Raw genomic sequence first — 25546 nt, forward strand, 5'->3', positions numbered from 1 at the left:
GATTTGATTATCGAAATCGAGCTTGTATAATCAACGGGCTCTTCACATTGTTTTACGACACGATCTCGTAATTCGGCCGTCGCACTTAGGCTCGTTTCGTGTTGGAATTTCGCTTCTTCTATTACATTTATGATACCAAGTCCCCCGAATTTCGTCGGCAAAGCCATCAAGCGACGTTCAGTATCATTGCATTGTCTTCCATCGCAGAAGGCGGGAATCAAGTGGAATCTGATGACGTTTTCGAGTGGTATCAGGTATTCGTCGAGGTCTTTGACCGTACGGAATATGTAGTTGAATTTTTGGCGATATCCAACTACGAATGAAACATACGCAGCTTGTGGTTGTGAACATGCTATCGTCGCCAAAAGAGTAAGCTCTTTGACCCATTCTGCAACTTTAGCTTCGATGTAATCCTTGCGGAAAGCTGCATTCCCGATCAGGGCGCCGAGATGTTTTCGTCCTTTGACAGTCACTTTGATAGAAGTTGTTGCGAAGACGCTTCTAGCATACTCTTCATATTCTGGTTTGACTATCAACCACGACTTGGAAGATTCGGGTAATATCCGATATTTGGACCGACTTCAGATAGAACATCCCACCAAGCTTTCAGTGCATTAATCTTGCCAGCTCCTGTAAGATCATCTGCATATGCTACTTGTTTGATTCGAGCTGATTTCTTCTTGAGATGAGTTGTTAGTGGTAACAAACTTAGACCGTATAAAGCCATTGCAATGGGATCACCTTGTGTTGGTACCTTCAGTGGATTTCAGCTCGACACCACCAATTACAAACAATCGAATTTCATGGCGATAGCAGTTTTCAACAAACAATGCTAAATGTGGACAAATTATCTTTATGTTCTGGATCATGACGGCACGATTAATGCTGTTGAACGCGTTGCTTGCATCCACCAGAAGAACAGCTTCAGTTTCAACGTCGTTGTAGATATCAGCCATTGCATGAACAGCAGTCTCGCAACCTCCGAGTTGTCCTGCACATAGTTGTAGGTTTCCAGCAGCATCTTGTATGTCTTTCTTTAAAATTGTTGTTATTGATTTCCCAACAATCCTTCTAAGTACTTCACCGATGCCAATGGGACGTACACCTGGATTCTTGTTGAGTGGTACAAGAGTGCACGAAAGAAAAGCCTCCATGTCACGGCCATTCTCTTTATCACATTTTTCGGTGCACATCGTGATGGCCATTTTGGCGATAGCTTTCGCCAGATCGTTGAGCGTCACCAAAAACTTTTTGAAAGCAACAATCGATGCCACATGCTTGAGTCAAGTTGGGAGGGCCCCGATGACCCTTTTGTTTTAGCCGCATCTTCTGAATCAGTTCTGCGTCAATCACATGAAATGTCAGGGGATGAACATCGACCACTGGACCTTCAAGAAGAAGAAGATCGTCAAATTTGGGTTGTGCTTGTGGGTGCTTCTCTTGAAGTGTGTTTTGATGATCTGGTCATTGATCGGAACCAGACCAGTCGAGCTTTTCATTTGACAAGAGTTTTAATGCAGCGTTGACTTTACCAAGGAACATCAGATCACACTAATCGTTTTTTTGATCGTGGATCTTCTTGGTGGTGGAGCTGAGAATTCGATTTTGGATAGCTCTGCTTTCCTCTTGTCAGCTCGTCAAAATCACCCCTGCTCCCAAAGATTCAGTCGTCGGTCCAAAAATTTGATGTGATCTTTGGATTTCGAAGACTTGGAAGGTTTTTGTAGCAAGAGACAGGGCATGATAAACAGAGCTTTGAGAGCGATGTTCGATAGAGTAGATTTGTTGTTCCATTCATTGATCAAGCGGGTGCATTCTTCTACAAAGCGCTTGCCGGCAGCACCACTGGGGAGGTTGAACAAATTTTTCTTCCATTTGGTTGTTTCGTTGTATGTTGCGCTGAGAATTTGTGATAGATCTTCGATTGTGTGTGGACCCCATAGTTGTGGTTCGTTGTTAAGTTCATTCATGTTGGATGGGTTGAGTTCCGCATCATGGGTAGCTTTTACATTCTCGTTTACGTCATTGTTGGTTGAGTTTTCTGACGTCACTTTTTCTGATGGTGAAATTGTCGTTGGCGCTGGAATGTCTTCTTGCTTTTTGACACATTTTTTCTATGTCTCGTCCTTCCACCCTTGTTTTGAAATACTTTCCCACATACATCACATGAGTAGGTTTCTGAATGATTTTGTCTTGGTTGGGATAAGGGGAGGTTTCTTGTTGTTTGGTGATACTTCTTGTTCCTGCAGTCGAGGTTTCGCTATTGCTTCGGAAAATAGCTGAAAGAACGATTTCGCTGGTTGTATCGTCTTTGTCGAGGAACAAGCAAGATTCTTCGTATTTTCGCTTATCTTCAGGCCTGGACCAGGTGTTGATTGGTCACGGACCTCGTCTTTTTCACATCCTGTCGCCATTTCTGAGGCAAGACAGGGTAAAGTGTGGTGGTATTTCTAGACTCTTCACTCGTTCGGCGAGACGCGTCTACCTCCTGGCCGCAGAGGATTTTTCTTCGGGCTTAATATTCGAGCCTGTCAGTCCAACTGACCCTCTGCACCCTTGACTGCGGGCGTCTTTTCTTCGAGGTACACGTTCGCCCTCACTCTCACGCTACCTTGACTGCGGTAGTCTTTTCTTCAGGATTTTTCGACCTTGTCTAGCACCACTTCAGACTGTGAGACGGAATAAATTTGTATAAGTGCGAAGAAGAAAGTAAGTTCTGCTTGTGACACGAAAGACTTTGGTTGTATCACGATGCTTTCTTGAAGATTTCTTTCCGATATCCCAGATTTTTATCTCTTCTTGGTTATCTGTTCTCACCGGCTTCTTTTCTTCTCCACAGCATGACCGTCCGCCATCTTCAGAAAAATCTTTTGCCATTCTTTAGTCGACGTCCGTAACGGCGGAGAAAAGAAAGCACAAAATCATCGACCAATTTCAGTTTATCAGAGAATCTTTGGAAACCTTTGGAAAAAGTTGCAAAAGTTGAATATCTTGTTTATGTTGGTCCAGCAGACGAAGGTGACCAATAGTTTGTACCTGCAGGGTTTGTAGATTGAAATTCGTTAATTAGATTATTAATTTTTTTTTTTGGCCTGGCGACTATTATAATCCAGACGTCCCGCGCTCGACCAGTATGGATTTCGTGTAACTAACGCCGCCCGAAGTTCTTCGGCGTACAACTGAAACGTTTTTGGCGCATTGGCGTAAGGGTACTTACAAAGATTGTTTGATTTTCAGTTGGCGCATAGTAATAATTCCAGCTCGGCGTGAATGACTCCATAATCCAGTGATTTTTAGCTTCCATTTGGCTAAATTTGCTTTCGCTCGCTTGCGCTCACCACGTCAATTTATTAATTATGTTGGCGCATGCGCCTCTTTTCCCATCTTGCACCCTTATTGAAAAATTGAATGTTGGTACAAAAGAAATTTTGCTTGGCGTGAGGCTTGCTGCACGGAAAAATATCTTCGGCGCAAGATTTCGTGGAATCCATACTGGGCGCTCGATTGCGCTCGATAGGATCGATCTACGATCATCGGAACGGCTCGATGACGGATATCGATATGTGATCGATAAATTACTTAACGAACCGGATAGGAGATCGATGGAAGATTCAGCCTTAAAAATCTTGAGTATCGATCCTTCATTGATCCATTATCGAGCTAGTATTTCAATCGAGTATATCGATTCGAGGACTCCTTCGATTCGTCATCGATTGTTAATCGATTCGTCATCCATCGTTAATCGATTTGTCATCGATCGTAGTAAATCAAGTATGAGTCGATAAGATAGATAAAAGATCGATGATAGATTGATAAATAATCGATAACTAATCTTAAGCTTAAAAAAATCTTGAGTATCGATCCTCAATCGATCTCCTATCCGGATTGTTAAGTATCCATCGATCACATATCAATCCGTCATCGAGCCGTTCCGATGATCGATCTGTCATCGAGCGCAGACGTCTGGTAAACGTTGTTGATCGATCTCCTATCCGGATTGTTAAGTATCCATCGCTCACATATCAATCCGTCATCGAGCCGTTCCGATGATCGATCCGTCATCGAGCGCAGACGTCTGGTAAACGTTGTTGCAGTCCCCCACGACCACCCCACGCATACACTGTGTTAAAAAAAGTGAGAGCTATAAATTTATTGAATGATCAATTAGGCTGTTCGGTCCATAAGATCTCAAAAACGAATTGTGAGAAAAATTTTGACCATTTTGGTTTTTTGTTGGTCCTCTTGTTTCTACTGTACAGTATCTTCACAATTATTCTCCTCTCATCAAGACCTTTTTTCAAAGAGGACGTCCTGTGAATAATTAGTAGTCAGCCGTAAAACAATGATAGAGCCATGCATAATTACTTATTATGCAATTGTATATTAGTGGGTTTTCATATTTTTTCTGGACTACATAAATTTTCAACAGGGGTCTTTGAAAAAATTCTATGGCCAAATTAGGCTTTCTCATTAAAGATTTTCCATCTTTTCGCGTCACTCTAAAAAGGGGCCGATTTATGCCATCCTGAAATTTGAGGATTGTCACTTGTTAACTGTTTTTTTTTTACTTTAAATATTAACCTGTGTTGTTCGTTGTCTTCGTCTGTTACCCTTTTTCTAGGATTGAATCATAGGAATCTTTTGATTTTTGGTACAAAGGTGCAGAATGGTAGTGGCCAAATGTGACGGAGCCCAATTTTTGAAAAATAGTTTTTGGGCAAATTGGGCCAAAAAACGGGCTAAAAAAAGGTTTTTGGACTTTGTGAAAAATTGATCATTAATTTTTTTCTAATATTTGCATGAAAGTAGGGTACCATCATAGGTAAAAATGGTCAAGCATATTTTTGCAAAAAAAATTATTGGCTAAAAATGCAGTTTCTATAAGAATTACTATTAAAGCATACATCAATGTTCTTAGTCAAATTACTGAATTTTTTTTATGAGATAGATGTTTTTTTTTGCTCACAAAGTCTTGAAATATAAAGAATATTTCAAGAGCACAAAATTTTGGTTTCTAAAAGATTTTTTTTATAAGAAACAAACAACTGAATTTTAATAGATCGTCACTATTTGTGTTCTGAATGATGTTTAGGTCACGTCACGTAGATATCATTATAAATGTGTTAAATGCATAACCAGGTAGGTCCATAAAAGTATCACTTGTTTTTTTTTTCATTGTTGTTGGTCAGCCATCTTTTTCCTGCAATTCATTCAACAACTTTTTATTCCATGAAATCGGGTAGCTTGCATGCATCAGTGGAGGTAAATCTGCATAGCAATGTCATGCCAAATACCTGACCAACCAAAACATAAAAATTTCAGAGATGTAACAGTGCAAGAACTACGCAGTTCCGCTTGCAGCTCTACTACCATTTTAGTCTCATATCTACCATCTAATCTCATTTGTCGCATGAGTATTTTTGGTGAGTTACTCCCTGACAGAAGAATTGAGGGTAAATAAAATAGTATGGTTGGATATAAAAAAAAGATCATGCAAGATCATAAATTTTAAGATGGTGAGAATTCATATTTTCCTCAAAGGCTGCTGGACAATCAATCTCAATTTTAAAATTGATCGATCTCACGGAACTGTTCTCTCAATTTTTGTCTTTTTACTCTCTTCACACGGTTGTTGACAACCTGCTTGATCTTAAAGATTTCCTTTCAATTGAAGACTAAACTTTTTTGATAGTGATTATAATTAAAATAAAAAGAAAAGACAAGACAATATGTTATGGGGAAGCCAGTCAAAAAGAATCAAACTGAAACACAGCCAGATGGTGCATTGAAATCTCAAAAGAGCAGCGCTGGTAAACGATTCAGGAACTTCAAGAAAGGCGGAGGACTCCAACAATCTATAGGAAATGCTAGTAAAGGTATGTATTGCAATTTGCTTGTACTTTATTTTAGTCTATTGAAATCAAGTTTCTTTTTGTATAATTGTCATAAAATTCATTCATTTATTTTTACTTTTTAAATTTTTCATTCAATTGTTGTATATTCATATCTTTATAATAATCTTTCTGATATTTTCACTTTTTCTAGAATGTAAATTTTTCTTTTTAAAAGTTAAAACCATTGAATTTTTATTGTTTTTTTTTTTCAGGGCATGGTCTAACTCACAAAGCAAGAATTTTGAGTCGTTTCAAGAAGCGTTTTCTCTCAAAAAGGAAGCAGAAAAAAGAAACATTACATATCAAGCCTTTGGCTGAAGATATCAAAAGAGAACCAATACACTCACAAGCGGATCTAACTGAAAGGTAACACACAGTATGCTTCAAGAAATTGTCGTGAGTCCGGGGGTTGCAATACTACTGTAGTACTGAAAGGTAAAAGCTTTTTGACTTTTAAAAAGGCATTAAAGGATAAAAAAATATGCCGAAAATTTGATATTTATTACAATTTTGAGGTTTTTTTTGAGTTTTTTCGCGAGCATAATATACTTTCGCAAATTACCCTGCTAAGAATTTTCAAAGACACATTTACTTTTGCAAAAGGGGCCAAAATTCGCGAAAATCGCAAAAGTTTTGTGCACAGTATACTTTTTTAAAGAAATTGTCATGAGTCCAGGGCAGGGGGGTTGCAATACTGTAGTTTTTTCTATACCACACACATAAGCTGGGTCGCCCTCCCTCTCCCACACATAAAAAAGAGTTGAATCAAAATGATTAAATTAATGAGCAACACTAGTCCTTTAAATGTCTTAGAAGTTCTCATTTCTCGGAAGATGTCGTAAATGCCATTGTCCCTGCAAAAAGATTGAATTATTAAAATAAACTACAAAAATAATAAAAATAATACAATAAAAGATTATTTCAAGCCTTGCCCACTGCACCCCTTTTATCTGTCTTATCCAAGCTTCATTGACTTTCACTCCCACCACGTGTCAAATGTTAATCCTCTTGTTTGTTTTGATATTTAGTAACACGTCTGGCCTATCGTCCCTCGCAATCGATGAATCTCCTACTCATAAAGGAAGGCTCACAGAAATTAAAAAAAAGAAGAAGTTTTTTGTTCTCAAACCAAGCCCAATAAAAACAGAAAGCCCAAAAACATTATTCCAAAGAAAACAACAGGGCCCTAGATTGACTAGTTCCAAATTAGCTTCTTCCAAGAACTCTAAATTTGATAATTCTGTTGTGAAAAGGACTCACTCTGTGAATAATAAACGTGCGACAGACTCTATTGATGGGAACGATAATAAAAACAACACAGTCCAACCGAAAAAGCACTTCAAGAAGAACCCCCTTGGAAGGAGTAATGATGACCTTTTGAAGATAGATTATCATGCCATAGAAGAGGAAAGACAGAAAGAAGTTTTGGTAGGTTTCAAAGTATATTTATCTTTCCATAGATATTTAAAGCAACTTTGACAAGGTTTATTTCATTCTACCAGCAGCAGGACAGAGTATCAATAAACGTTTTTTTATAAGAACATGTTCTTAACTTTTTGAGTTTCAAGCCTAAAAGTATTCTTAACATGTTCCTATTTTCACCATTTTGTGAGTGTTTTTGCCATATTTCCTAAGAAATCGGTTGGTTTAGAGTCCACCACAAAGACTTAAAATGATCTTAACTTGTTCTTAATATTTTGATCATCGAAGCCTTGTGTTCTTATATAGTTTGTTCTTATAAAAACGTTTACGGCTTAAAATAGAGCTCTGAATAAGTAACTGATTTTTTTCTTTTCTTTCATTTTAGAAAATCCAAAGTAAGAAGTTATCAGAAGAATACCACAAAAAGTTGAACAGCAATATCCAACAACGAAAATCTGTCAGTAAGAATTTGAAACAACGAAGCAAGAGGGGTCAACCTATCATGTCTAATCAAATTGAACACATCCTGGAAAAAGTGAAAAAGAACAATGGATTATGATATGTAAAAATCAGGGTTTATTAAACTGTCCTGTCTAAACCTAGCGTTACGTTTTACTTTTAAGCTAAAACTACTATAAAGAGTTTTAAACATATATAAAGGCTCGTGTTGACTTAAGACAAGGATCTATTGAAAGAACAAAATAATTTTTTAAAGATTAAACTCAGGCTCTCATTTGGAGATGATTTTAAAGTTTTAGAGGTTCCCAATATGAATATCTGTAATTGAGAAACTTTCTATCTAAATTTAAAATAGTACATTTTTTTTATTATAGCAGATTTCCACGCGCAGGCGAAAGTTTAGTTGAACCTGATAGAAAAATATTTTGGTGTTTTCATTTCTACTTATTACTCTTTTATTTTTCTCAAAATTTTTATATGACATTTTAGTATTGAAGAGCATAGTCCAAAAAAGCTATTTATTCTTAATTTTGAGTTTTGTATATATTTTATGGAAGTATTTTTTGCCTTTTTTGCAAAATTTAAAGCAGAGCTTAGAATATGAGTAGATTTTTATAAAAAAACACTTAAAAAATTCATTAGAAATTTGCATAATATTGCTGGTGCAAAGGGTCGGGCATTTCACAATCCCTCTTTTAATGGATAAAGGAACTAATTTCAAATGTTGAAATTCTTGAACTGACAGAGCTATCAAATTGTATGATTTCTCTTAAAGACAAAAAGACTTTGGAAATGCTTTTCGCTGTAAACGCCTTGACGTCAATATCTATGTAAATTTCTCCTTGAATAGCTTTTTGATAATACTAGCTTGGAGGTAATAGGCTCGTTACGTCTCGTAATCGTCAAATTGGTGGGATTACCTCAAGACAAAAAATGATAAGATCATTAGAAAAAAAATGACTTTTGTGAAATTGAATTAGTTATAATCCCCTTTGATATGAAAGCGTAATTACTACTTGAATAGTTCTTGATTAATTAAACTTACTTAAATTGTTGATGTTGTGGATACAGAGCATACTTTCAACAGCAAAATATAATTTTTTTGTATAATTAAAATTTATTCAAAGTGTGAAAAATTATTAAAATGTCATCTACACCTGGTTTTTATCGTGTTTTCTTTGCTGTTGTGTGGTTGTATCACCGATGGCTTTGGGAGACTTGATTTTACCGTGTGCGCAAGTCCGGAATGCCCCATTCCGGACCTAGCTTGATAGCGAATTTGAACGATTCCGTTTTTCGAAATACTTTCACGATTTAGTCATACAATGAAGTATTTGGTAAGTCATTTGTGGATAAAACCGTTCTATTGTTGGATAGTTTCTCCGATACAAAGCTTTCGAGTCGCTTAGCTATGGAAAATCGCGCTTGAATTTTGGAACGCGATTCCAGGCATAACACGGACTGACGAAAATGAAGTGATAAAGGTTTACTTAATAGTACCTCATAACAACAAAGATATTAAACAAACATTTTTTGCTTTTGCATATCAAAGTTATTGATGATAAATTGTTAATGATGAGCGACTCGTGATTGTCTACATCGTCGATCTCTCGAGATATGGTCTAAGAATCTGTCCTATCGATTCTTTCAGAAGTGGTTACCAATCGAAATATAATCTATACTTGCCAGTCTCTTTCCACCACCTCCCTTCGATCGACATTTACACCAATTTTGTGGAATTAAAATCCCACTATGCTGGCAAACAGATATACAAAATATATAAACCCCCCCCCAATAAGGATAGAAATTCTATTGTCCGAAAGGTTAGCAAATCCAGTTTTTTGGAGTGCAATTTTTAAACATTAATTTCGAATGGGGATGAAATTAAGACGGATGCCCCAGGGGAAAAGGGTTCTTCCCACCGGGACGAAATTGTTAGGGTCCCAGCGGGTCTGTGGACACGGGTGGTACTGTATCTCATTTACATACGTACAAACTGCACAAGTGATATGAATCGTTCCTTCGGCAGTTGAAACCATTTGCTCAAAATGCTTAATTCGTGGGTATTTCTTAAGATTTAGAATTTGGAATGACGATCTTGGCTAAAAACGGATTTCAGAGAAGAGAAGAAGAAGCCTACCCTAGGAGGGCCTACTCTAATGACAAGGATCACAGCGCTGGAAGAAAGAACTTTTAGGAAAACAAAACGACGACTTCGGAAATTAGAACCCCCCAAAGATAATTCGTTCTAAAATTCAGCCTTCTCTCAAAAATGATCGTTTTTCTGTCAATAGTAGTCTTCAGAAATTCTGAAGCTTAAGCTTTCCTACATTTCCGATTATAAAACTAACGTCGACCCTGTGTACTCAATGCACGCTATGTATGTCATTTCGTACTACTATACCTATCAATTTATGCGAAATTATCATCTTCAAAAGTTAGACGAACGAAAAGCGTTTTTAATTCTATTTCATTTTGAATTTACAAAAAAGGCAAATTTTAGAACAAATTTTCAAATAATTGATTTTCTTTTTCACAAACAACGAGTAATTATGATGGAACAGAGAAAGTAAGGTTATGAAAACAAATCTCCAAATTTCCGAAAAAAAAGAAGCGATATTAAAATTTATTATGTCCTATAAACGTTTTCCATTAATGTTCCCGACATGGAATGTGGATTTTTTAGAGGAAAGGGGATAAAGTTTAATAAAGCACCTTGAAAAAGACAGACATCGGAACCATAGTATTTATCCAAGAACTGCTAATTCAAACTGTTAACCCCCTTTCAAAACAACCCTGAGGCGTTTAGTCCTTAAAGGCCGGTCTCCACTTTCGGTTCGCGAAAAATGGGTGACATAAAAAGTTTCGCGCAAAAAAAAAAGTTGAATAAAGTTCTACTTTTTTCATCCGCCTACGTCATTCTACCAATGGAATGCTGGGAAAGACGTGCAGAAGTGGATCGAAAATTATTTGAATGACAATTTTTCGCTCATTTCACGCGATTGTGGAGATCGGCCTTAAGAATAATTTTTTCGATTCACTTCAGCACGTCTTTCCAGCCCTCCACTTTGATACTTTCTTTTTCACAAACATTTTGTATCAATTTTTACCTAATCAGCTTGACATTCAACTGGTTTTTGGACCAACCTCGGAGGTCCTTTATATTAACCCGTGTCCGTCCCTTCGTTCTGTTACCAGATTTTCTCAGTATTTATTGGCTCATTTTAGTTTTTCTGATTTTTTGCACAATAACGCAGAATGGCATTACTGAAAGTGTGACAGAGCCCGATTTTCGAGAATGAATTTTTTTGGGCAAATTATTTGACCGGAAACTGCCTAAAACAGGGTTTTAGGACTTCGTTCAAAATTTTTGTCAGAGGGCAAGGATTTTTTGATACGTGGCTAAAACCGTTTTTCGCGAAAATATATTTTGGTCGTAAAAATCAGATTTTTGTATTTGGGGAAATTCTCTTCTGTCATTGTTAAAGAAAATGAGCATTTCTTGCGATTGGTGTGGTATTTTTTTCTGCTTTTACAATTTGCATTATCTTAAAATTGTGCCATTTTTTAGCCTTCAGGTAGGTCCATTCAGCATGTAGCTTGTTTGGATTCTTTTATCTTTAGAAGCGGCCTCATTTTTTTCCTCCCGATCCACGGCAAATTAAAAATTTCAAACTGTGATTGTGGGTCGTCTTCAAATGTTTTTTTTAGACAAAATTTTTGTCACTGTTCGAAAGCTCATTGTTGCATCAGCTTTCTTGAACAAGGAGGGTATTGTAGCTGGAATAAGGTTATGAGCCTTGTCCTGCAGACGGGGCCCTTTGAAGAACGTATATATACGTATTTAGAACTGTAAAGGTTAAATTGCGACTAATGACAAGTATAATGTAACAAATTCATCTTTAACTTTTTTGTCGGTCTTGTTGGAGGTAATTTTGTAGAATGAAAGTCAAAAAATCTATTGAATCTGAAATTTTTGACAAACTTTATGTCATTATTTGGAAAAATTAAATTTTATGAGACAAAAACTATAGTTTTCGATCAGTGATTCCTTCTTGTAATTCCTATCTTTAAAGACATGTGAGGGAATCAGATGTTCGATGTTGACATTAGACCAACAATTATCAACGTTCTTATTATATGGTGACGAATCCGTTTTGTCATATGCCTGAAAAAGAACCTTTTGGAGCTCCACACTGGACAAATGGACGGAGAAAAGGATTTGGTTTTAATACTCAAAACACTACAAGTTTTCCCTGTGAGTCAGTGTCCTCATTGAAGGGAAGAGCCTAATGAATTTTACTTTCCTTCTTTAACTTTGTTTTCACGTTTACCAAGCTGAGTAAATTTCTCACAACTTTGAAACAAAATCGTAATTTTTTGCAAGTATCGTCGAAAATTGAGAATAAAACGTACGTATTACAGTGAAAGCTAGTGTTAGCCGACTTTTGAGGTTTATTAAAGTAGGGATTGAGAAATTAGCGAAAAAAAGGGGAAAATAATCTGCTTTTGATGAGGAAAGTTTGTACATGTTTTTTTTTTTATAAGCAAGTTTATGCCCCTTGGTCAGGCTCGTGTATGCTTAAGTTCTCAAAGCATCCAGGCATAGTTTATGCTTATTATATGCTTAAGAATTATGCTTATGATTCACCCCGTGCCAAGTTTTTTAATGAATTCAGAAATTTTGTAAAAAAATTTGTTCAGATTTTGGGAGCAGTGGAATGCAGCTAGCCGTGGAATGTCTTATTTTTTACTTGGCCTCTACCAAACCAGATAAAAATGAAACAAAAACAGATAAAAATGACCACTTGAAAAATATTTCAGGCTGACATATATGCTCATGTTATGCTTAGGAATTCTGCAAATCTGAGCCTTCATATGCTTATAAGCGTTATGCTTATAAAAAAAAAAACATGTAATAAGAGTAACGAAAAACAACAAGAAGTCTTTGTTGAAGAGTTGGGAAAACTGTATACTCAGAACCATCTGTTTTTCGTCTTGGAACTTTTCATGAAAAGAGAGTCTCTAACGAGTTTTTCATAACACTGTAGTCCCACTGTAGTATACATTAGCAGAGACGTTTATGGAAAATATTCCCTTCGGAATGAAAGAGTTCCCTACCAATTTGGTATCTGTTGAAAACAGACTTTTTATTAACTGCTAATAAAGAAGAAGAGGAAAAACTTTCGTACTTTTATCTGAATCTATCCCATTTTATTTTGCTTTATGAGGATGAGTTTATTATAGAATGATATAATAATTTTCTTCATCTATGTTTTAATTTTTTTTTCCTACGATTTTCATTTTTTCATATTTTACAGAGAAATATTGGTTGAAGAAAAATAACTTTAGTATTGCTGGTCACAAGTGGTTTTGATCAAAATGGCGGTAAGAATATTTTAATTTCTTCTATTTGAGCAAGCTTATTAACCTAAAATTGAATTTTTGGCACGTCCTTGGTTCACAAATTGGTCACAAAGTCTCGAAAAGATGTTACGCGAGGAATATTTGTTTAATGAAAAGATTGACAAAAAAAATTTAAAAGAAAAAAAGATTTATCCGAAGTAATCAATCTCCCAAAAAACAAAATTTGAAACCATTTATATCTTTAACCGAAAGTTTTGGGCAATTGAAAAATAAAATCATATATTGAGCTCTTCCAAAAAACATTTGAATTTGGGGGTGGAGGATATAACATTTTTTGGAAATTTACCCACCGGACATTGTGACTTTTGACCAACCGGACAACAGATATAACCCCCCGGACAAGCATCAGTTGGCCTCCTGGATATTCATAATTTTCTCCTAAACAGAGAAGTTTTGCCCCCAAACAGGGCAAATTTTTTAGATTTTTCACTACCCCCTACCCCCCCACCCCCCCCCCCCCCCCCCCCCCCCCGGACAATATATTCAATATATCCTCAACCATGCACGAAAATTTTTTGGAAGAGCCCATTGTCAAAAATTCACTGGAAGTGTGATTAAAAGATTTCAGTTGTATATTTCCAACAACGCTTTATCAAGAACAGTTGAAAATATATACAAAGGCCCTATACAAAGGCCCTATTTTCATTCAACACATGGACGATGCTATCGTCCGTATAATATATTCATAGTGGGAACCCCCCCCCTAACTTTAGGGGGGGTTGGAGGTTTTCAGAAAAATTTAAGCAGGTGGGGGTTAGCCTGCTCACAAATCTTAGGTGGGGGTTACCCTATACAGGTGGGGGTGACTTTTTTCAGGTGGGGGTTGGAAAGTTTATTTACTAGTTTTCTTATTTTGACTCAAAAACTTTCTTTCAACCCTGCTCATCATAAACATATACATTGACAGTAAAAATCTATTTCTTCCCAAGTCTAATAATTATAACAAAAGATGTATGAAGTATAAAAAGCATAGAAATTATTTTCAAGTGATTAACCTTGCTTACCCTCAAAATTGTTAAAACAGTCAAAAACCTTTTTCAGTGGGGGTGGGGTTGGAAACGTTTCAGAATTTAGGTGGGGGTGGTCCAGAAGGTGGGGGTTGGTCCAGTAGCATTTTTCAGGTGGGGGTTACCTATGCAGGTGGGTGACTTATTCGGTGGGGTTGGAGGGGTGCTGCCCACTATGATATTATTATGATATAAGTGAACAAAAAAGTAAAATCAACACTGTTTGTTTACGATATTTCGTTCTATTTTCAGAACTTCATCAGGTATCAATTATTATGATATAACATAGTTTGTATATTATAAAACGTAATATGTTGCGCGGCGGATAGAGTCTGTTACCCCCGAAAAAAATTCCAGTCTTCATGTTTGTTCCTCTTAGATGAAACTCGTCTTATTCTTAACACATCATTATCTCACAACTTGTCTTGAGGCTCGCATGAAAGAGCCTCATTTGTTTTTTTTTTTGTTTTTCAAAATGAAATTAACTTGGTTCCTTGGGAGCAATAGTAGTGCTTTTACAAGAATTTTCTCGAGATTAGTTAAGTGTTAAAACTTTTCTCAAACACATTATATAATAAGTTTGAATTTAGGAATTTAAATTGAGAAATCTGGCATGTTTTTTTTACGTGGTTGCACTTGCCAGACGAAGTCTTTAACCTTCTAATGGCTATTAAATACTGAAACAGATTATTTTGAAGATTGTCGGAATCATCCCTTTCACAGTGAGAAATTTCAAATCATCACGGGAGAACTTAAAGAAATGAAATACCAAGTGGAAATCTTGTTATTAATGACTGTGGGAGATTGATAAAAATAATTTTGTGTTTTTAAAAAGAGAGCAAATTCTCCAGTGTGTTCACAACTCGGTGACAGGACAATTACCCAATTACCCCCCCCCCCCGACAATTACCCCCAGCCAATTGCGCCCAGACATTGCGCCCAGACAATTGCCCCCCGTGACAATTACCCCCAAGACAGTTTCATTATTTTTGCATCCCCTCTCAACTGCCTCATTTCCCTATAATCATTTAAATCCAAAATATGTCAACATTTATGGTGATCAAATAACTCAATTTTAGCCTTAATGTTCTTATAAAAAAACTAATGTTTGGAATTTCCTGATTTTTTTTGAAGATATTTTGTGAAGTTTTGTGAATGAAAATTAATTTTTGGTCACACATGTTTGTTTTACAGTGGTTGTATGATGCAGACCTGTGAATGAGTGGTACGAGTAAAAAGTGGACAAATTATGCTATTAACAGCATTCTTAAATGTTTTTAAATGCAGTTTTAAAGAATAACAAGAGAAAAGTAAAAAAGAAGACTAACTGTAACGATCAAGAATTGTCTCGAAGGGAATTTATTTTTTAGGGGGGGGGGTAATTGTCCCGGGGGCAATTGTCCGGGGGACAATCTTTCAAATCAGAGAGTTTATTCTTTTCTAATCATCAGAACGATTATGCTGAAAATGCCGTCTAGTACGATAATGGCGAATTTTTCAAGAAAAATTTAACAAAGCTAAGAATATCCCCAGTGTCACAAAAAATTTGCTGGCTCTTATAAAAAGGGGTTTGATTGATTGATTGATTGATTGATTGATTGATTGATTGATTGATTGATTGATTGATTGATTGATTGATTGATTGATTGATTGATTGATTGATTGATTGATTGATTGATTGATTGATTGAGATTGATGTGATTGATTGATTGATTGATTGATTGATTGATTGATTGATTGATTGATTGATTGATTGATTGATTGATTGATTGTTCTTTTTCGTTTGCTTTCTGGGATCATTTCTGATCGGTAAATCGATAAATGGGTGTGATAGAGAATAATCAAGTTAAGAAGAAATTAGTAAGTCGATCGGTCGATCGATATCAAAACATAATTTTTTTATTTTCACTATAATCTCATAATACTCTGTAGGTGTCATCTCAACGAAAGAAATTATCATCAAAACGAATATAAAAATGAAAATGAAAATGTGAATATGAGGTTTTCTTTTCTTTGTGCGTGTGATATTAAAGATTTTTCTTCACGAATTAAAAAGAAGTTTGTCTTTCATCTTCTCTCGAAATATTGAACATCTTCCATCCTTCACTTTCCTTTGTCTTCAGTTTTTTCGTGACTTTCATTTACACAGCACGTTTTCGCGGTTGGAGCGAAGAGCTTTGTATTTCGACTGGCTGATAATGAGGATGGAATAATTTTTGTTAGAGGGTGAACGACCGACCGACCGTAGTAAAGAGAATCGAAAAGAGCAAAGCAATCATGAAAATGGGAAAATTCAAAGAAAATTCGCTTCTTTTTCAATATTTTTCATCATTAAATCCAAGAATATAATCTGAAGCGACGTGGGTGTTTTTTTATTGTGTCTAGTAGAGTAATCATTTGATAGGGAAAGGAAAATCCAAACTTTATATTGCTTTATATCTATTTGAAACAACCCTTATCTTAGCTTTGATCTTAATGTTATTTCAATTTGCGTAGGTGTTTCATAGCAGTTTAGAGGCTCTGTTTATTAGTTCTACTGGCTGTCTGAACGAATCAGTTGCCGGCTGAACCTTCTGAACAAAAGGACCAAGAAGTTGTGTGGTTTTTGTTAGCTTTTAAGGTTGTCTGGCAAGGAAAGAATCTGCCATAACTTCATTTCATAATATCTCAGTATAACGCTTTGGATAGGGAAGGCCCGAGGGGTGCAGATATTGGATACTTTAAGGGCAGAAACTTTCGCGGGCAGAAAGTTTCGCGAGACTGAAAAGTCGCGAAATTTCTCGGATTTAAGTTTCGCGATTTTTACTTTTTGAAGAAAATTTACGGAAGAAACTTTCGCGGTTTTTTGTGAATGTTCAATTTTAGTAGCAATAACTTTGCGAGTGGCTAGGGAAAGTGAATAGAAAATTATTTCAAATCTCTTTTTTTTTCTTCAAACGAAAGAGTGATAATATTATATTATGCTAATTAATGAAAAATAAACTATTTGCACTTCTTCCTCCCATTCTGAATCCTAGTCACTGCGATAATATTAGTCCGGGAGCCAAATCCTATATCTCCTTAAATAACCTTAATACCCCCTGGTTTGTCCATTTGCACCCTGGTTTTGTTAGTTTTAAGTCAGCATTGTAATCTTTCAGGATATATTACACGAAAATGAAGTTAAAACTATTTTTGATAACGTTTTAGCCAAGATTAGTGGTGAAAATTGCTCAAATAAGGTAAAAATCCATAAAAATGGGCAATTTTACCCCCTGCAGCCCTGAAATAATACTAAATACTGTCTGTTTGAAACTTTTCCGATGTATTGCATCAAAGTCTATCATAACACCTAGTTTGTGTCTCATTAAAAGTTGTTTGGGTAGGTCACAGACTTAAAAAGGGTCAAAATTTAGTTAAAATACCCAAATTTTCCCTTTTTTTCCCCTGGCAAACCTATAAAAATAATTTTTCACAAAAATATTTTACCGAAAATAATCATCAGCCTACCTTGAAACTTTTTGCAAAGTTTCAAAGCAATTGGTCAACTGATTGACTAGATACAGCAAATTATATCATCCCTGGAATGGCATTTTCCTTAACAAATCCTTACAAAGGGTAAAAAAGTACCCCCTAAACTTGGTCCCAGTATGAAAAATTGACCAGGAGTTAGCTTTGGGGACCGACCATTTCCAAAACTAGGATAGTTGAGGATTCCAAAAATGTATAGTTTATCCTGTAGAATCTTGGGTTAAGCAAAATGCCATTTTTTGGGTTTGGCTCCCGGACTATATCGATAATATTGACTCACCTCGGCTTTTAAAACTTTCGCGATTTTTAGGAAAATTTCATTTTTCGCGAAATTAACTTTCGCGAATTTCTTGTTTAATTTCTTACCTGGCACGCGAAAGTATGTGTGGACGAGACCTCCCAAAACCAGCCCTTAGAGAGACTAAATTTTAGTGAAAAAGTGACTCTTATAAAGAAATTTTTGTAAGATTTTCTTCCTCGATTTTCGAAACATTAGTATCAATCGCGGGGATGAAGATTCTACCTGTTTTGTTGGCTAGTGGATTTCACATTCTGCTTTCAACTCGTTAAATTATGTCAAATGTTTTTGTTTCATTATCACACAGACACACCATCATTTCGATTACTCCCACGAGAGTTGAGATTTATTACTAGGCTGGGTATGAATGTCGTCCAAAATTAGCTGTTATCGTTATGACCTATAGTGTTTTTTTTAATCCATAGAACGGAATACATTTCGTTAATGTTCTGGTCTATTGATTTTTTGAAAATTTAGATATTCACCTGATTAATTATAAGCCTCTCAAAATTCACGCGCGGGTTTGGATTTCGGATTTCAATAATAAAATACATTTTCATTCGGAAGATTTTTTTTTAATTCCTGGTTTTGAACTTTTACAGTAATCCTTCAGAAGCTCAGTTTTCTGTTTCAAAGAAATTCATGTCTAAAAACTAATTTTAATCTGTGAAAAGAAGGATGTAACTTGACAGTTTAAGGTTTAAATATCTTCAATTTTGCAACCTTAAAGTCGTGTTTTTATCAATAGAAAGGTTAAGCAAAGGTGAAACCTTTCTCTACTATGGTTAAGCTCTTTTTATCGTTTTGTGAGAAGCTCAAACTAAGACTTCGGTCGTTTAATAAAGAAAGTTTCTTTTTTTAAAGGGACATAACAGTACTTGCGAAATTTGTAAACAAACTGTATGCAGTGGATACAAAATCAAAACAAATGTCACATGTCAAAATAAAAAATCAAACCAAATATGGCTAATTTTGATTGTTCACTTATTTTACAAGTTTATTTTGGACACGTGATTTTAATTGTTCTCTATAATGACACGTGGTTCTTGCAATGTTTACATTTTACTACTTTAATGTCCCTTTAATGAAGGGTCGATATTATTCTCTCATTTTTCTGTCTTTAGAAAAAAAGAAAGGAAAATCTTCAAAATATTTTCCATTAGTGAATTTTAAGCTATTTCAGTGCAGTACGAATGCTTTATTTGCCCAAAAAGTTCTCCAACACCCAATATTTTCTTGAAAATTCGATTGGAAATCTTTAATTGGAGATTTTGGCGAAAATTGATTTCTTCGAATGATCGGTTATGACGAAAGTATTTTAGCTAATAAAGGAGGAATACAAGTGTTTTTAGGAAAATCTGAATCAAATTGAATTGATAAAATTGTTGATGAAAATCTTAGTAAATGATCAAAAGATTTAAATAGACCTTATCAGAGTTTTTGATTTTTCTAAGACAGCAATGCATTGTGGGATTGTTTTGGGGGTATAACAATAGAATTCCCTCGAGGAATTCCTAAGAGATTTCTATTGTAATACCCCTAAAACAATCCCACAATGCGTCGCTTTTTTAGAAAAATAAAAAACACGGATAAGATCTATTTAGCGCCAAACAACTTTTTTTTTCGGACACACTGTATATGCATATAGTGTTCCATTCCCTGTTCGTCATAGAACTGACGAATTTTCAACACATTTCCAAGGGGAATGTCTACTGCAATTTATATTCCACACATCTGCATTTCTTAACTCCTTATGAAAAAAATCTTCCCTTTTTTCAAAGTTCGTGGTCAGACGGTTGTGAAATGAAAACAAAGAAAGAAGAAGACGAAGAAAAGAGTGATAGAGGTGGATTTTCAGCAAAAAAAGGGGATAATTTGATGATTAAATTTAATATTGTCGCCATATTTGTATGTGTATACAGGTGTATTTTCTTGCTTTAAGAATGATAGTCGTTGTCGAAATAGTAAAAGTTTTCTTTTGCTCTGTTCAAAAAAGAAACTGGATTCAATTTAGTTCAGTTAGTTTCTCTTTTTGGAGTTGGAAACAGTATGATGAACCTACATCTTTTTCGCCGACTAAATATACTGTTGTTAATGACAGGGCTACGTTTCATTTCTGGGAAAGGGCTATTTTATGGCATATTAGGCGGTGAAAGGGGTCAAATTTTCTCCTGTGTGAAAACCATAATATTTTGGCCCATCCGTTTCCATTTTCGTTGGTACAGATACAGATAAAAACTTTCCTAAGCTCTGTTCAACATGGCGGAATTAATCTTGAATAAATGTTTATTTGTTTTAATGTCTGATTAAATGAGTTTCATCTCCCAAAAGATGAGCGGATGAACTCCATTTTGAGTCGGAAAGGAAACTTGTTTAGCTGTGGTGCATTTAGTTTTGTAAAAGTTTGTCGAAGTCTGCCGGAAATGTAGTTGAGGTTGAGGTTGTTTATAGCGAATGTTGGCAGTTTTTATGTACTTGTACTTTTCTGCAAGCGTTTGCTTTCATTTTTGATCCAACAAAGCTGCTACTTTTCGTTGTTCGTTTTGTACGTTGAAAGTTTTTGCTGGCATCTCAAATAAAAGTTGCAAAATATTTCCTTTTTGTGAAAATGTAAAGTCAACATAACATCGACTTGCAAACAAAACAGTGTTCGAAATCCAGCAACTTGCATCTGATATTGATTAGAGGGTTTAGCTCAATCGGTTGTTTAGTAGTGATGTTTAATAAATGGAGAAATTTTCAATGGTTGAGTACGCTGTTCTTATATTTTTGGCAATCTCAATTCGCTCTTGTGCTATTCTTATTTTTAGTTCTTAAATCTGAGTGATCAGGAAGAAGATATAGTTTCAGCTCGGGTAATGAGTTTTGTTACAAAGGGGTTAAAAAAAGAATTGTAAAAAATCATATTTTCCATTTCATTTTTCAGGTTGCAAATAATCAGTCACCATGTTGTCCTTCATTCCTCATCAAAACAACTTCCTCGCCTCGATGTCCTTCTTACAACATGCTTTAAGCTTGCCTCGCCTACCATTCAACATGTTCAACGACCCTGGGTTGCTTCATTTCAGCATCATCGCTACCATAGCAACAATCGCCATTATTGCAAACATTTACCTCGTCACTTACATCATGCGAACTAAAACGACGCCTATCTGCAAAAACTCTTGTTATGGATATTACCTGCTACATATCTCTTTTTTGGATATCTTAGCATCAACTTTAGCGATTCTGTTATCCATAAATACACACGCGGCGGTGAAACCATCTAGCTCATCAATGAGTTGGATTTCTTTGAATGGACATTATTTGAACCATATTTTTTGTGGTGTTGTCCACAGTACTATTGCATTGATGCTTTACCAGAAATTCCTCTGTTTACGTAAATCTTCACATAAACGAAAAGCGTTCTTTAACTTGAAGCTGAGCTTATCCTTGACGTGGTGCTGGGCGGTCGGAAGCGTACTCCCAGAGATCATTGTATATAAAAATGCAATCGAGGAAGAAGATAGAGAAAACAGTTCATGTTTGATCGTTATAATCGTTTTATTAATTATCGTTCCGTTTTTAATGATCGGCTATTATCGAATCAGTATTCTTCGATTACGAACGTGTGAAAGCGTTTTATTATTGAAACGGAGTCGTGAATACCGCAAATTCGCTTCCGTTTGCTTACTTTTATCGATAGCCCTGGTGGCTTGTAATCTACCCAAGTATTTATATCATCTTTTACAAATGATGAATAAGGAAGGAAAAATTGATTTCTCATTTTCTGAAAAACTGCAGACAATCTTTGATACGATTTCCTGGCTTTATTTACCATTTATACCGCTTATTTACTGTCTAACTTACCGGATTTATAAACGCAAAGCCAAGTTACCGGACCTGAGCAATAATAATAACAACAACAACATCAGCGCACTGCTTGAATCCAAATTCCTCTCCATGGCGGCTACTCCGACACCAACCTCATTAACGACGTCGCGGAGCCAATCGGTACCAAATTTCGACCCTAGGAGACGCTCCTTGTTTGATAGACGTAAGAGTAATAGCAGTGTTGAGGATATCTTGGATATTTGTTCGCGAAGGTTCTCAGCACGAACGTGGAAGTGAACCCTGAGCTTCTCTCGTCCTGTATGCTGACTTTAGAATCTATCTATGAGGCGAACAGGAAAAAGAAATCACTTTTCAGACAAGCATTGAGACGGTTCAGTGGGAATCCGACTGATAGTGTCGATGACGTCAGCATGATGTCATCACAAGATTCGATCCCATTTCCCCATGTTGTACATCGATTGAATCAAGGCGGGCAAAGTCCTTTGAAAGAGGATTGAAATGTGCATCATATGGTAGAAATGTTTCGCAGGTGCAATGTGATTATTCTACCTATTCCTTATGTTTTCAAGTTTTTAAGTGCGACGGCGACGGCACTCATCACAGACAACGCTAGATAGCGGAAATACGGTAGCTATCATTTGTGAAATTGTAAACTGTTGAGTGCGTCATCAATCTATCTTAAAGTGATACCTATGTTGTATACACTATAGATTTTGAATTGTAAATATTATTGTACATAATTGAATTTATTATTCTAAGGATTATATATATGAAATAGAATTTCAAACTTTTATTCGTTTTACCCTCCGCTTTTGTCTTTAAACTTTACATCGTCATTTCTTTTCCAGTATAGCTAGCATTTTTTTCATATTTTACAATTTCAACCTCTCTAAGCTGCTAGCCTGGAGATCCATGCTATGATTTCTTATTCTATATACTGATGGCGAAATATATAAAGCATGGTATGGGCTGAGAATTTGAATTTCCCAGATCCTAATGACGGTTGAAAACATAGCCAATCAAATTCTGTTATTCTTTCACTGGTCATACTTTCTTAGAGAAAAAGCAAGTTCCGAAATTAGGTTTATTTTAGTAAGTGAGGACAGTGCTCAATTCAAATTTCCCACTGTAAAGTTTTTGAAGTCGAAATCTGCCTCACAGGTCATACCCGTCCTGTATACATCAGATCAAAAAAAATACAGGACGGGTCTCCTGTCTACTAAACTGCAAGATTTGTTACTTGAATTTGAATGACATATTTCATTGAATTTCGGCCACTTTGAGATCAAACCGTAGATGAGAAGGAAATAATTTTAGTGAATTTTTCTCCATTTGTATCTCAATGTCTGAAATAGGCGATCGTACGCCGAAAATCAATTTACAGTATCAGTTTGTAATACCTGTACAGTCACTTTTGGTCGGGGTTGTGGACACAGATCTGTAAAGCCCGGAGGGCTAGATTTGCGGCTTTATCGAAAAGTGAAGCCTAGGTTTGGAAGGATTTCCTACCAAAGTCACGTGACTAAAATATGCAATTTCACCGGTTTGAGAGATGTGAAATAGCGTTTGCCGCCTACTTTTTTTGATCTCGCGCTCCAAAAACAATTAAAATGATAGATCCTATCCATCGGCACGAAATTTAAAAAGTCAAATTTTTGCTTCACTTTTTTTTGCTGGAGAAAGCTTAAAGTTGCCTATCTAGCCCTTCGGGCTTTACAGATATCTGTGGTTGTGGATGGCGAAACGAACGGCGAAATTTGTCGTTTTTTTGTCTATTTTTAGTAAATGAAGAATTCTTAGATAAACACTTTCGTATACAGCCTCCAAAAAGTCTATCCAAATCTTTCTAGTGAATTCAGAAAATAGGGCACGTTAATTTTTTTTTCTAAATAAGCTTCAGCATGTCTATTTTCTTTCCCAGAAGATGATTTTCTTAAAATTAAGCTTTTTGTATGAGTTTTATCCAATCAATGTTGGGTTCTTTTTTTGAGTTCATTTTTCTAGTGGCTCCCAAAACGTAGGCTTAGTTTTTTCGAAATATCTTCATTTAAAAAATTAAAAGAATAGTAACGAGATTATTATAAATGTTTATGAAGGCAATACTACGACTTAAAATCAAAATTCATTTTTAGAACTACCTCGGAGGTCTTTTAATTTAACCTTTGTTCGTTCATTCGTCTAATACCAGCTTTTCTCGGGATTGGCCCATAATTTTTTTCTAATTTTTTTCTTTGTGAAAAACCAAAAGAAATTTGTCTTGAATTTCCTGAATCAATTGCGAGTTTCTTGTTGGTGCTAGGTACGGCCTAGAGAGGGGTGTCTCTACCAAATTGTCATCAGAATGTTGATATAAATTTGTTTCTCGAAGAGAGATATTTACTTATCTAGATTTTCATATGATACAAAGAAAAGTACAAAACAGAAATATTTTACAAGTCTTGAAAAAAAACAAATACAACTGAAAAAAAGAATAAAAATTTATTTTGAGTCAAAATGTATAGATTAGATAAAGCATGACAAAACAATCTGGTTACCATCAAATTACCATTTCAAGTCTTTTTCAACGAACCCCAATCATGTCCTCAAATTGTCAGACCAATAATCACCCCTGTCTCACAGCCCCGGTGGAACCTTTTTCCTCAGTGGGGATAAAAACTCCTATTGAAATCCCAATGGGGATAGAAATTCTATTGTTCCAAGGTTAAAAAAATCCAGTGGGGATGAGTGCAATTTTTAAACATTGAATTTCGAATGGGGACGAAATCAAAGCCGATTCCCCAATGGGGCTGAAACCCCTGAAATTACAAGGTTTTTCCCACCGGGAACGAAACTTTTTGCCAAAGTTTTACAGTGGTGCTGGGGTCCCAGTGGGTCTGTGACACAGGGGTGTATTGTCAATAATAAGTCATCTAAACCGAGGGGTAAATTACTCGAAAAATTATCGTACACCTCTATAAAAAGTCAAAAAAAAAGTCAAAAAAAAGTCAAAGAGTCAAAGAAAAAGTCAAAAATTCTTAGAAAAAAGTCAAAAAGTCAAATAAAAGTCTTGAAAAAGTCAAAAAGTTTCTTGGATGGGCGGATGGGTGGAGCTAAATTTATGGGCGGTTGGCGATTTTTGACAGATTGGGCGGAAAATGTTGGGGGCCCGAGAGTAATGGGCGAATCTGTCGGGAAAAAGTCAAAATGAAAGTTTGAAAAGTCAAAAAAAAGTCAAAAAGTCATATGAAAATTAAAAAAAGTCAAAAAGTCAAAAAGTATCGTACACCTTTTTTCAAGTGATTTACCCTTCGATCTAAACACACCCTCCAATAGATCTCATCGCCAAATACATTAATTCACTATCTAAAATATTGCTATCATCCTCCTCTTGAAGATGTCTATCACCTGTTTTACAGATAACTGTCCAAATCGTTAATCAGGACTTTCTATTAGCGAGGTTAATCACGAAGACGGACGAAAATTGTAATAGGCTAGTCAAAATACAGAATTTGATTGGTTGAAACTCACAAACCTGCTACATATTATTTCGTCCGTTGACGTGATGATATTACCGATTTATTTAACCTCGCTATTGTTTAACTTTCTGCAGATGTTTAATATTTCTGCATTAAAAAATGTGTCGTTTTTTCGATTTTCAATTTTCTTTTCCAAACAAAAACCAAAACGAAGATCGTGTTCAATATTTGGCAAATTGT

General features: G+C 35.7%; 2 protein-coding genes across 2 annotated transcripts; both read left to right on the plus strand.

Annotated features, from left to right (window-relative positions):
• Positions 1–5734: 5734 nt before the first annotated feature.
• LOC136797363 (thyroid transcription factor 1-associated protein 26 homolog) lies at positions 5735–7919 on the plus strand. Its single transcript, XM_067053950.1, has 4 exons — positions 5735–5876; positions 6107–6260; positions 6923–7322; positions 7702–7919. The coding sequence occupies exons 1-4, from the start codon at positions 5735–5737 to the stop codon at positions 7873–7875; spliced, it is 870 nt and encodes a 289-aa protein (XP_066910051.1). The 3' UTR covers positions 7876–7919.
• Positions 7920–11844: 3925 nt separating this feature from the next.
• On the plus strand, positions 11845–22511 carry LOC136797364 (uncharacterized; the record flags this gene model as incomplete). Its single annotated transcript, XM_067053951.1, is given in 3 exon segments — positions 11845–12033; positions 13097–13163; positions 20944–22511. A coding segment is annotated over 1 exon segment (1164 nt). The 5' UTR covers positions 11845–12033; positions 13097–13163; positions 20944–20963.
• Between the last annotated feature and the right edge of the window lie 3035 nt (positions 22512–25546).

The sequence above is a fragment of the Clytia hemisphaerica genome, unplaced genomic scaffold, assembly GCF_902728285.1.
Source record: "Clytia hemisphaerica strain Z4C2 unplaced genomic scaffold, Clytia hemisphaerica genome assembly, whole genome shotgun sequence".
In the NCBI taxonomy this organism is placed as follows: Eukaryota; Metazoa; Cnidaria; class Hydrozoa; order Leptothecata; family Clytiidae; genus Clytia; species Clytia hemisphaerica.